General features: G+C 36.0%; 1 protein-coding gene and 1 long non-coding RNA gene across 4 annotated transcripts in view; one reads left to right on the top strand and one right to left on the bottom strand.

Moving 5' to 3' along the window:
• Nucleotides 1–14,259, bottom strand: part of LOC309631832 — a 552,519-nt gene that overhangs the window by 106,636 nt on the left and 431,624 nt on the right. The window lies entirely within an intron of this gene.
• Nucleotides 1–14,259, top strand: part of SEMA3D (semaphorin 3D) — a 209,716-nt gene that overhangs the window by 190,010 nt on the left and 5,447 nt on the right. For all 3 annotated transcript variants that reach the window (XM_082398303.1, XM_082398302.1, XM_082398301.1), the window contains one exon: nt 8,417–8,556. In XM_082398303.1, the coding sequence (XP_082254429.1) occupies nt 8,417–8,556 (140 nt within the window). The remainder of the gene's footprint in view (nt 1–8,416; nt 8,557–14,259) is intronic.

Below are 14,259 nucleotides of genomic sequence, written 5' to 3'. Positions count from 1 at the left end.
TTTTTTTTTTTTCTTTTTTAATGCCTTATCCATCCTTGTAAAGTCTGAAACTGCTATTAGAGATAAAGCAGACTATAGTCCAAACCATATGGCTATTCAGAGTAAACTCAAAGAGACCTTCCCAGAAAAGTTTGATAAAAGTGTTGGACTTAATAGAAAGAAATTTTAGGTAGCCTGTGCATTATTTGTATTACTTATTAATTTGTGTATCCATTCAATCAGTAAATATTTATTAAGTGACTTCCATGTGCATGTAATTGTCCCAGGTCTACTTTGAGAGAAAGAGCTCCTTAGAGAGCTTACAATTCTTTGGGGAAATGTCATAAGGCACAATTAGTGATGTGGGAGTTTAGCAAAAACAGAGGTCACCAGAGGCTGTATTGTTCAGAGAAAATGTCATAGAATGGAAGATCTTGAAAGTCTGAGTGTGAGAAGGGCAGAGTGGAGAATTGAGAGGAAGTCTGTTGAGTGACTCTGATAACAGAGAAAAAAATCTGTAGAAGTATATATTCCAGAGCTTTAGTTACTTTCCACTCTCAAGCTCTGCCTTCAGATAGAAAATACACACACACACACACACACACACACACACACACACACACACACACACAACTAGAAGAAGAAATGAACTGCCTTTCCATCATCATATTGTTAGTAACCACCTACCATTGAATAAACAACCCAGATTTCATAGTCTGTAACTGGTGGTCTGGCAGAGTTTTCTTTTTTAAAAACAAAACAATTATTTCTAATTTATAATATCATTCTTCTGAAAAATAAGCTCTAGTCCAGAATAGTACGTTTGTCTTCTTGTTCTAATGTGTAGATGACTCACTGTTATGTACGGTGTTTTATTTAGCAATCATTACTGTATGCTATGCACAGAGTTTTTCACATGTGCACATGAGATTTGGAGGGACTATTTTAGGTATTGAGGATATACTAATGAACATAAAAGAAAACAATCTGTGCATTCATGGATCTTACATTTAAATGTGTGTTAGGGGAGGGAGCAGGCAACAAACATGAAAACAAGTAAAATATATGCCATGTCATATAATGATAAATGTTATAAGGACTTATAAAACACCATTGTTTACTAAGGCACTCACAATTACTGTGTCCACTTCATCACAGCCCATTCTTGTTATAGCCCATTGCACATGTCCTTTTCATCATCACCACTCTAACCCAATATATTTTTTGTCAAGATCACCAGCAGTTTCCTCCTTGCCAAATCCAATGGCCACTTTTCCGTTCCCATTTTTACTTACTCTCTAGCGCCCTCCTCCGTGGAACACTTTCTTCCCTTGGTTCCATGCAGTGATGTGCTGGAGCCAGCTCTTATGGCCCCTGAGAGCTGACTGTGTATTACGTAGGAATTTTGTGAGCTGGGTTTTAAAACATTGGTAGCTTGAATCAGCCATGGCAGGAGTGTTTACACCAGGCAAATCGGCAAGCACTACAAATAAGGGCTTTTTGTTTTCAGAGATGGTCTCCCCAGCAACCCTCTGCTTCATGGCACCACAGGGAAAACTTCTGGTTTTTCTCTTACCTTACAGGTTTCTCCTTCTGAGTGTTCTTAACTTTCCTTTTCATCCTACCATCTAAACATCCAGTCTCTGTATATTCACTCCTTAACGCCATCCATTTCAATACTATCAGAGGCAATTTTTTCTTTTTTAGTTTTTTTTTTTAATTGAAGTACAATGTTGATTTACAATGTTGTGTTACTTTCTGCTGTACAGCAAAGTGATTCAGTTATACATACATATTTATTCTTTTTCATATTCTTTTCCATTATGGTTTATTACAGGATATTGAATATAGTTCCCTGTGCTATACAATAGGACCTTGCTGTTTATCCATTCTATATATCATCATTTGCATCTGCTAATCCCAAACTCTCAATCCATCCCTTTGCCGTCCCCCTCCCCCTTAGCAACCCCAAGTCTGTTCTCTGTGTCTGTCTGTTTCTGTTTCATAGATAAGTTCATTTCTGTCATATTTTAAATTCTACATATAAGTGATATCATATGGTATTTGTCTTTCTCTTTCTGACTGACTTTGCTTAGTATGATAATCTCTAGGTCCATCCATGTAGCTGCCAATGGCATTATTTCATTCCTTTTTATGGCTGAGTACTATTCCATTATATATATACACCACATCTTCTTTATCCATTCATCTGTCGATGGACATTTAGGTTGCTTCCATGTCTTGGCTATTGTAAATAGTGCTGCTGTGAACATTGGGGTGCGTGTATCTTTTCAAATTATAGTTTCGTCCAGATATATGCCCAGGAGTGGGACTGTAGGATCATATGCCAACTCTATTTTTAGTTTTTTGAGGAACCTCCATTCTGTTCTCCATAGAGGCTGTACCAATTTACATTCCCACCAACAGTGCAGGAGGGTGCCCTTTTTCTACATCCTCTCCCTCATTTGTTATTTGTAGACTTTTTAATGATGGCCATCATGACGGCTGTTAGGCAGTACCTCACTGTAGTTTCAATTTGAATTTCTCTAACAATTAGCAATGTTGAGCATCATTTCATGTGCCTATTGGCCATCTGTACGTCTTCTTTGGAGAAATGTCTATTTAGATCTTCTGCACATTTTTTGATTGGGTTTTTATTTTTGGTTTGTTTGTTTTTGTTATTGAGGTGTATGGGCTGTTTGTATATTTTGGAAATTAAGCTCTTGTTGGTCGCATCATTTGCAAATACCTTCTCCCAGTCCGTAGGTTGTCTTTTTGTTTTGTTTATGGTTTTCTTTGCTGTGTAAAAGCTTGTAAGTTTGATTAGGTCCCATTTGTTTATTTTTGCTTTTATTCCTATTGGCTTGGTAGACTGACCTAAGAAAATATTGGTACAATTTATATCAGAGAAATATTTTGCCTACATTCTCTTCTAGGAGTTTTATGGTTTCATGTCTTATACTTAAGTCTTTAAGCCATTTTGAGCTTATTTTTGTGTATGGTGTGAGGGTGTGTTCTAACTTCACTGATTTACAAGTGGCTGTCCAACATTCCCAGCAACACTTGCTGAAGAGACTGTCTTTTCTCCAGTGTATATTCTTGCCTCCTTTGTCAAAGATTAATTGACCATACCTGTGTGGGTTTATTTCTAGGCTCTCTATTCTGTTCCATTGATCCATATGTCTGCTTTTATGACAATACCATGAGGTTTTGATTACTGTAGCTTTGCAGTATTGTCTGAAGTCTGGGAGGGTTATGCCTCCTGCTTTGTTCTTTTTCCTCAGGATTGCTTTGGCAATTCTGGGTCTTTTAAGGTTCCATATAAATTTTAGGATTATTGGTTCTAGTTCTGTGAAAAATGTCAGGGGTAACTTAAAAGGGATCTCATTAAATCTGTAGATTGCTTTGTGTAATATGGCCATTTTAACAATATTAATTCTTCCAATCCAAGAGCATGGAATGTTTTTCCATTTCTTTAAATCGTCTTCAGTTTCCTTTATCAGTGTTTTATAGTTCTCAGTGTATATGTCTTTCACCTCCTCGGTCAGGTTTATTCCTAAGTATTTTATTTTTTTTGATGAGATTTTAAAAGGGATTTTTTTTTCTTTTTCTTTTTTTAACTTTCTCTTTCTGATGCAACCAATTTCTGTATGTTGATCTTGTATACTGCTACCTGGCTGAATGTGTTTATCAATTCTAGTAGTTTTTGTGTGAAGTCTTTAGGGTTTTCTATATATAGTATCATGTCATCTGCATACAATGACAATTTTACCTCTTCTCTTCCAACTTGGATACCTTTTCTTTCTTTTTCTTGTCTGCTTGCTGTGGCTAGGACTTCCAGTGCTATGTTGAACGGGAGTGGTGAGAGTGGGCATCCTTGTCTGGTCTGGATTTCAGCAAGAAGGCTTTCAGCTTTTCACTGTTGAGTGTTGTGTTGGCTGTTGGTTTGTCATAAATAGCTTTTGTTATGTTGAGGTATGTTCCCTCTAAACTCACTTTGATAAGAGTTTTTATCATGAATGGATGTTGAATTTTATCAAATGCTTTTTCTGCATCTGCTGAGATGATCATGTGGTTTTTGTCTTGCTTTTGTGGATTTGGTGTGTCACATTGATTTGCCTATGTTGAACCATCCTTGTGACCCTGGGATGAATCCAGTTTGGTCATGGTGTATGATCTTTTTCACATGCTGTTGGATTTGCTTTGCTAATATTTTGTTGGGAATTTTGCATCTATATTCATCAAAGATACTGGCCTGTAATTTTCTCTTTTGGTAGTGTCTTTGTCTCGTTTTGGTGTCAGGGTAATGGTGGCTTCATAGAATGACTTTGGGAGTGTTCCCTCCTCCTCAATCTTTTGGAAGAGTTTGAGAAGGATTGGTATAGTTTCTTCTCTTATTGTTTGGTAGAATTCCCCAGTGAAGCCTTCTGGTCCTGGACTTCTGTTTGCAGGGAGTTATATTATTTCAGATTCTATTTCACTTCTAGTGATCAGTCTGTTCAAATTGCCTGTTTCCTTTTGATTCAGTTTTGGTAGGCTGTATGTTTCTAGAAACATGTCCATTTCTTCTGGGTTGTCCAGTTTGTTGGCATATAATTGTTCACAGTATTCTCTATCAGAGGCAATTTGACTCCCAGATTCATTGTCCAGTTCTGAACTCTCGCCTGTGTGCAAGACTTGTATGCTCTGTGCCTGCTCAAGAACCCCTCTCATATGCCTAATAAGAATCTCAAATTATACCTGAGAAAGAATTCTTGTCATTTTCTCTAAAACTTATTTGTTCTGCAGACTTCCCCATATTAATAAATAGCACCACCACTCACCCAACTGCTTTGTCAAAAAGCAGCTAGGAGTCATCTTTTTATGCTTCTCTTTCTTTTACATCTTATCACCAGCCTCTCAGTACAGCCCTTTGGCTCAGTGGTCACAACTGCTACTTCTCATCACCTCCACAGATGCCATCCTAACCAGACCCACCAGAACTCTTCAGTAGCTGCTAAACTGGTCTCCCTGCTTCCATGCTTGCCTCCCTTCAGTCTAGATCCCACTCAGTAGCCAGAGTAACCTCTTTATAAACTTCAGTCAGGGGGCTTCCCTGGTGGCGCAGTGCTTAAGAATCTGCCTGCCAGTGCAGGGGACACGGGTTTGATCCCTGGTCCAGGAAGATCCCACATGCCACGGAGCGACTGAGCCCATGCACCACAACTACTGAGCCTGCACTCTTGAGCCCACGTGCCACAACTACTGAAGCCCGCGTGCCTAGAGCCCGTGCTCTGCAACAAGAGAAGCCACTGCAATGAGAAGCCCACGCACCACAGCTCAGAGTAGCCCCTGCTCGCCACAACTAGAGAAAGCCCGTGCGCAGCAATGAAGACCCAACGCAGTCAAAAAAAACACACACTTTAATCAGATCTTGTCACTCCCTTACTCAGAATCTTTCACTAGCATCTTAGAGCAATTAGTAAAAACTCCACAGCCTTTACCATGGCCTGCAAGATTCTACCTGATCTGGTTCCTAACACCTTGTCTGATCCTCACAGCACTGTGGCATAGCTTGCTCACAGGCTTTCTCTTTTTCAAAAGCACCAGTCTGGTTCCTACCTCAGCCCTGTTGGCATTTGTTTCCTCTGTACCTGAAGAACTCTTCACTTCAGGTGTCCACGTGGCTCCATCGTCACATCATTTAATCCCATGATTGAAATGTTAATTTCTCAGAGACACCCTTCCTGACTAACCTACCTGAAATACCTTTCTTTCCTTCTAACCCTAATTATTCCCTAATCTGCTTTATTTTTACTTGTAATGCGTAACACAGCCAGATACTATATTCTTTATTTATTCATTCACTTGATAATTTTGTCTCTGTCACTGGAATATAAAGGTGGTGAATTTGCCTGTCATAGTCATCAGTATATTTCCTGCACTGAAAGCAATGCCAGTATGGTAGTCATGCAAGAATATTTGCATAATGCATAGGTAAAAGGAAGGATACCCAGATGGAGAGCACTTGAGCTGTGCCTTAAGGAAACAATCAAATTTTACTAAGTAGATGAAGTAACAATTATTAAAATCAGAAAGAATTCACATAGGTTTTGTTAAGTTTGTGATGATCCCTCTGTTATTGTCTAGAGTTTACTCTATAGGTGCTAAGGAGCTATTTCATATTACTAAGAAAAGTTGTTTTGTTTTTAAAAATAAAAGTAATTTATACCTGTTTGGTGACTGACTGGAATAGGAGAAGCCAGAGACAGAGAATCAATTGTGAGAATTAAAGTAGAGATTATGAGGGTATTTACAAACTAAGCATTTTCGATCTTAGGGGAGAGAAAGGGTCACATCTGAACACCTGTCTCTGGTAAAGAAGAAAGGAGATGACTTGCTTATAACCCACCATAAATATGTGTTGCACTGACTTGGTCAAGTCTTGAATAACTGGCAAATAGCTGTTTCATTTCTTCCTTCCTTCCTTTGTTCATTAATTGTTATATACTGTGATACTGCATGATTATTAATGATATAAAGTCAGTAATTCATGTAGATGAACTGTGTTTAACAATGTTAAACACATATAATCTTGCTGCAGTGACTTCAGTGACATGTCATATGTGTATTCTAAAGAAATATTCCAGATATTTCTCTATGAAAAAAAATTTTTGCCTGCAATCTGGAAGATTAAAATATTATCTTTAAAATTATTTTATACTTAATGAGAAGATATTCTGCTATTTAAAAACATTATTGTATACAGCTTTTGCACTTTTAAAAATGGATAGTAACAGAACATTATATATAGTATGTATGTATATATGTGTGTATGTGTATATATATACATACATACATATAGGTTTAAATTTAAAAATAGAAAATTTTAAACTCAGAGATAAAACAAACATTATTGGAAGAAACAATAAATTAATTTCCAGTCAAACTGATGTAGGGATGACTTTGTTTCAAAGGGTCACTGTTTCTACTGAGTTGAAGATGGATTTCTTATAATCAGCTCACTATTTCACTTTTCCAGTTGATTTCACTAATTTATCTTTCACTGAATTGACTAATTCTTTGGTTGAATCCGTCTAATTGAGTTTCTCCCGAGCCCTTGCCCCATCACCTAAACAATCAGCCTGCATCCTCCCTGCTTTGTTCATGAACTCCCTTTGCTCAGGAAAATGGTATCTGTTACTATGAAGTGATGCGTGTCTTTCTCTTCCGTGATCGGCACTGGTGATCTTCCTGTGCATTAGGAATTTATTAGCTGTGAAAATCGTGGCTATAACCTGTTAAATTGCCAGAAGAGAGTGGATAGATTACAGATTTCAAGTGGAATCCACACATTTTGAAGGTTAGGTAAGGTTAATTCATAATGGGGTCAGCATGTTTGACTTAATCACTGCTGGTAAGACACAAATAAGTTCAAAAGAAGTTTCTTGAAAAGAAGCCTAACTATTGGATGCACGTGCATTCATGCCATTTGCTGATAATTCTGCGTGCTTAGGTTTAGGATTCACTTAGGCCCCTTAAGCCTCACTCTGGTTTATGCCTAAAATGCTAAGTAGGCCCATCTGCAGAATTGAGACATCTGAATATACGATGAAAAAGTGCATGTTTGGGCCAGGCTGAGAAGCCGTCATTTTTTATTTGATCAAATCTGAGCTACAGATCTTAGATCACACATGGGACACAGCCTTTGGCTACTCTGGAAGGAATGTATTTCAGATGGTGCAGTTGATTTATGAGAATAAGGTGTCTGAGACACTGATACTTTAGCCTCCCATTAACTATCTTATAGCAAATGCATGTTGGGCTAAAATATCCCTCTTTGAATAAAAGAGAACATTTTTTGGTAGATAATACAGATAAGGTCCTGATTCTGAGTATTAGAGCATCTAACTTATTAGCATCATCATAGAGTTTCATTAAGTATAGAGCACTGCACTTACTTTTCTGACATCAAAATGTCAAATGGTCATAACATATGGTTATATGTTATATGGTCAGCTCTGTGGACCAAATTATAATAGAATTTCTCTTTAGAGGTAAGATAAATTTCTCTTTAGAAATATTTGCAGAATTAGTTATATTTTATATAAATTAAAAGGCATTAAAGCATTAAAAGATGTTGAAGTTTATTCAGTTCAGCTCAGAGAGGCTCAGTGTTTAAATTTGGATCTTGTGAATTCTTATTTTAAAAAAGAAATTGCAAAAAGTTAATATATTGATGAAAGAGTAAAAATTGCAGTGCAGGGATAGAGTTTTAAAAATCAATCTATTAGATAGTATTTTACTCTCAGGTTACAACATTATAACATGAATTTCCTTTCTCTTTAATAATGTGTATGAATCTTTCCTCCATGGCATCTGTTCTAAATCAGTCTATTTTCCCATTGCTTTTAAAATCGTGTCAAGGTTAATCTCCTATTCCATGTTTGCTTTCCAGGCATTAGTCATGAAGCTGCTGATGAAAAGGTGATTTTTGGCATTGAATTTAATTCAACCTTTCTGGAATGTATACCTAAATCACAACAAGCATCTATTAAGTGGTATATCCAGCGGTCAGGAGATGAATATCGAGAGGAGGTAAGTTATAGTCATCAAAGAATGCTCACCTTGAGGGAAACAGTGTAAAACTTAAATCAAGTTTAGGTTGTGAGAGGAGATGTTCAACTTTTAGTGCCAAGTGGAGCTCTTATCACTACTTGATAACAAGGAAAATAAAATTTTATACTCTAGCACCCAAGGTAACAATGCCTTTGAGATATGAATAGGCCAATTTAATGCAAATGTGTTAATAAATACATTTAAAAGCATATTGAATTTAAAAAATTTACAGGATTCTTCTTCTACTTTTTATTTTTCATTGATGGTCTATATTTTAGAATAATTCCCTGATCAAGAACAAGACTTTCCCCCCACAATAGCACAATGACTAAATTCTAACTCTCATTGGGTTCAGTTTAGATCATAAAATAAAACATGTCAAGTTTGTACAGAAATGGAAATATCTATCTTATCATATCATAGGAGCAAGTTGGATAAGTATCTGGACATCTGTACCTTTTCACTCTAGTGTATTAAAATTAAATCAACAGAGGGAAAAGTAATATGGATGCTCTACTCATTTTTTGACTTTTTTCTGTTTCAGTTTTTTTCTAACACATACATGTGATTAAAACATATCACAAAGATTTTGTGAGATATGTACGTTATATATGTTACTGAATTTAATGAGATGAATTTGGGTAGTCTGAGAAATCCTGTATTATTATTATTCAAATGTCATGCAACAAAGGTTAAATGACAGAATTTTTATATTTCTATTCTAATGCTTATGAGAAACCAGTGATACTCAATCTAGAGTTCTAAAAGTCCCAATATTAAACTAAGGACACTGTAATGGTAATGGAGTGAACACAGGCTCAGAATTAGATGCATTGAGTAATGATTCTTTGGTCATATTACTGAGGACTGTGGGCCGGAATTTTCTAAGGTAAATAAAATCAGTGCAAAAGTTACTGTCAAAATTAAATGAGAAAACACATACGAGAATGTGAATTTCAAAGCAGAGGATTACTCACAAGTGTAAAGTATGCATATAAAATTGCAGACACACTCTACTGGGAGGACGTGTGAAATACGAAACAGCACTGATGATGTGTGTTCACCCTGACTACTGAGGGTTCGTGAGCAGGTGGTGACTTCTCTAGCACTCAGTTTCTCTGCCATATAAGCAGGTGGACCAGATGTTCTCTAAAATATCAGCCTCCTTGTGAAGTCTATAAACATTTAAATAGTATATGTACTCGGTCAAACATTACTGTGTAGTAGTGGTTCTCAACTTCAGGTAGTTTTGCTCCCAAGGTAGTCACATTTAGCAATACCTGGAGACATTTTTGGTTGTCACGACTGGGTGGATGGAGGATGCTCCTGGCATCCAGTGGGTCGAGGTCAAGGCTGATGCTCACCGTCCTGCAGTGCACAGTACCTCACAGTAAACAACCATCCATCTCACCCGAATGCCAGTTGTGCTAAGGTTGAGAAGCCTTGGAGTCAAAGAACCAAATTTTATGATAAGTGATTAATGTCAAGATATGTTCCACTGTTACATTAAGAAATTATCATTCTCTTCGTCTGAGAATAATTTCTCTTAGCAAAATATTGACATATTACTTCACATACTTAATACTAAGGGAATAACTTCCTTCTTTATGTCAGATTTCTCTGGTAAAACTTGATTCTTCATTGTTCCTGACATCCATAAGTTCTAAGAATATGGCATATCCATATTTATACTAAATGTTTAAGAGTCTCACTGTTTACCAATACATTTTGAAGTTTTATCTGACATAGAGGTGATTTAATTTCAAGATATAAAGCATTTATTATTTATCCATGAAATATTGCAAGGACATTATCTGAATTTTTGTAACATGCAGATTTTCTTTTAGATATATTGCAGTATTTTACTTTTGAATACCCCAAATGACTATTTTTAATTTTATAGTTAATAAAGTTTGATAATTTCTTTTCATTTAAATATCATTTTTTAACGATTTTTTTTCTCCATGACAAATTTAATCTGACTTTTAAAAAATGTGGAACTCTGCTTGGGGTACTCTCCCAGCTATAGATACGTACGTTTGCCTATGCATGTTTGCATTCACATCTTTCATGTTTCCTGAAAATGCTATGCATTACTTTCATGTACGTTTTAGGTATATCAGACAGTCATGGTGGTAGCATGCTCCATAAATTTCAATGGAGCAGAAACAGTGTATTTATTGATTTATACTTTAAAATATTTTAGCTGTAATGTTTCAACTGGTATTTTCATCTATCTTTGTAAACAGTTATACATTGTCCAGGATATGCAGTACTGCTTCCTGAACTGAGGAAAGGGGCAAAATCCAGACTAGATTTGAAGCATTTTTCCCAGCAGGATACCCTCTGCTCTTTACCAAGAAGGTCACAGTTTGAAATCTTTCCTCCACTCAAAAAAAGAAAAAAAAAAAAAAAGCCTGAGGGAAGGCCCAGGATCTCCTGTGACACAGAGGCTGTCACCAGGTTATCCTCTGCCAGGAGGAGAACATTTCCTTACTGAGTTGTTTCACAGTTGGGTGCTGTTGGGGAGGTCATGAGTCAGTTATTCACTGACTTTCTTATAAAGCTGTTCTTGAAATTGATGATGTCGGTGCTGTAACTAGCAAGTTAATCGTCAGTCCCCAAGCTTCTGTTGAACTTTTGAGATCTGAATAAATAAAAGAGGCAGTACCTTATACCATTTGTGATAGTAATTTTTCTGTGGCTTTTTAAAATATTTTAAAAACATCTTCAAATATTTGTATTTTTCTATCTGTAGGCCTTCGTTTTATTTTTGTTACTCTTATTATAAAAGCAATATAAATGGTTTTGAAAATAAACAACTATGAGAACACTAAGTGTAGATAAGCACAAATACTATTCTGATATCTATTCCAGCTTTTTTTTTCCTACTTCCCATTACACTATAAGCATTTTCCCCTGCCATTCAATTTTAATACCATGTTTCCTGTCCCACATCCCTGCCATCCTGATGACACAGTCATCCACAGATGTTCCATGTTTTATTAAGTTCACGTAACCTCTTAAAAAAGTAATCAACTTTCCTTTAGCTAAATCTTTCTCTACTTGTCTATTTTCTTAGGACAAATTCTTAAATGTAAAATAAGTGAGTTAAAGACTTTAATTATCTTACAGCTTTGGATAAACAACTGCATATTGCTAATTTCTCATCAAAATCACCATACTGGTAAATTGCCTTACCTATCATTTGCTTGGTTTATGTTGGTATATTCATTTAAAAATTATTTTAACAAACCCTTTTATATTATAGATATTAACATTTTAATGTTATGCATATTATATGTAACTTTTTATTGTTTTCTATCTCTAAAAATTTTTGTGTGTCCCTAACACACACGTTTTATGTTTTATATAGACAAATCTATTGATTTATATCTATATGATTTCTCACTTGTGCTTAGAAGTTCCTTCCCCAATGAAACAGCAAATATATATATTCTAGTCATTTTATGATTTTATTTTTACAATTACAGTTTACATTTTATATTTACACTTACTTAAAGATATTAAATTAATCAAGGAGTGAGTTATGTATTCATTCGATTTTTTTTTTCTTTTAAATAATGAGCCAGTTGCCTCGGCACTATTTTTAAATAAGTCGTCTCCTATGTTTGTTGAAGAAGGGAGATATTCTTGAATCCCTAGTCACTTCCAAGACACGTGCAGTGCTTTAGCTATGAAAGACCTGACAGGTGAATTATCTGCAAAGGAATTACCATTAGGCTGCTATTATCAGAGAAGGAAGTCACTGACCTTTACCTGCTGCTTAGTACCTAACTGTCCTTTGTCACTTACCATGTTTCTCTTTTCATTTTAAATGAATTGCCCTTCACTGAAGATCTACATTGAATAATGCCAAATATATTATCCTTGTTCACATTAAGCAAATGGATAGTTGACCGTGGTTCAAGCATGGTTTTGATATGTAAGGCTGAGCAGTTTTTACTTATCACTTCTAAAGTGAAGAAAATTCCATGAGTTTAAATCACTGGCCAGAGATTACATTATCTCTTTGTAGAGGAGCTGAATTTTCTAAATTGACTCTGCTGACATTTCACTGTCGAGATGCAGTCTGCATAATGCATCCTATTCCAGCATGGAATGAAAGCACTACAGAGAATGGGAATGTAAAGTAGGCAAATGTTAATCAACCACTTAATTTCTGGGTCACAGATTTCTATCTCTAGATGGCAAAAATCCTATGAAAATACATCAATTCAAAATGTGTTTTATTAGAGATACCCTGTCATGAAAGGCATATTTTTGAAATTTTAGGAACCGAAAAAAATCACTTAAATGATCTAATAGACATTAGATAAATCCAGAAAGAAATTCATTAAAGCAAACTTTTTATCTGTAGGTCAAAAACCAAAAGAAAAAGTAAGCATTCCATCAAAGAAAGGAAAGGTGAAGGACCACGATGGAGTAATGAAATGTCAGGTGTTTATGAAACCCTGAGTCCTGTAGGGACAGAAGTAGGCTGGAAAGGAGGGAAGGGGGCCAGACTTCAGAGTAAAATAACGTAAATGGGACACAAAAAGAGAATAGCAAAAATAATGATGAAGTGTTGCATAATATGTGTGAAATCACAAAGTCATCATTCCTTCCTGTCAGAAGCTTAAAAAGAACAATAAAAAATAGTGACTCAGAGCTGTGACAGTCTCTGAAAGCCACATTAAATGCAGTTTAAACATTAGCAAGAATACCAGCTGGGAAAGAATATACAGAGATGAACTGGAACTGAAGTCACGCACTTTGGTCGTCATGCTAGTAACCACAGGCCATTTTCCATTAAAGAATTACAGAAGTAAAGGCTTCAGAACATCACCTCTCCAGCAATAAGGCAGTAGTCTATGATGTTGCTAATAATACTTCACACTTAACCTTCAAAGAGCTTTACTTTTAACACCGCACATACACCGTATGCTGTGTCACCAACTTGATAAATGGGACACCAATCGGGGAAGATAAATGAGTAGTCATAGGAAGCAGAGCAGATAGGGACCAGAACCTAGGCTGTGGAGTCAGAGTTTCAATTTCATGTTCTAAGATATATTTAAATGAAAAAACAATAATTCCTACAATAAAATTATTTAAAGGAAGATATATAGTATGTGTTAAATTTGAGATTGATATTATTTTTTAAGACTGATCCTTTAGAGCTCTACCAATTCAAATTCCCTTTTATTTTTGGCAGCAGATTCCTATAGTTTCTGAGAATGTAAGTTACTTCAACATTAGTTTGTATTACAGTAGCATTTAAAAATATCTGGGCCTTTAGATAAATCCATTAGAAAAAAAAAAAAAAAAACTACTACACACCAATTCACCAAATGGGCAAAGTAAGGGAAACAAACAGACCCCTGATGGTGTGGATTCATTGTAGAGCAAAGGCAGGGCTGGAGACATTTCAGCCTCATTAACCAGGGATCTGAGCTGTGACCTGCCTTTGGCCTTGTGTGGTACCCCGCCAGCTGCACTTCTCTGGCATAGAAGGTGGTTGGCCATATATTTGTTAGTTAACTGGGCTGGTAGCCAGAGATGTTTCTTTGCCTTTTCTCATATTTCCAGAATTGGAGGGATTTTTTCCTACATATTTTTCACATAAAGATGCAAAGTATAGTCCACCCACTGTGAATAAATTTAATTTAGCCGTCTTTA

The sequence above is a fragment of the Balaenoptera borealis genome (genome assembly GCF_965194805.1).
Source record: "Balaenoptera borealis genome assembly, chromosome: 7".
Classification (NCBI taxonomy): Eukaryota; Metazoa; Chordata; class Mammalia; order Artiodactyla; family Balaenopteridae; genus Balaenoptera; species Balaenoptera borealis.
This window is presented reverse-complemented; position numbering and strand designations above follow the sequence as displayed.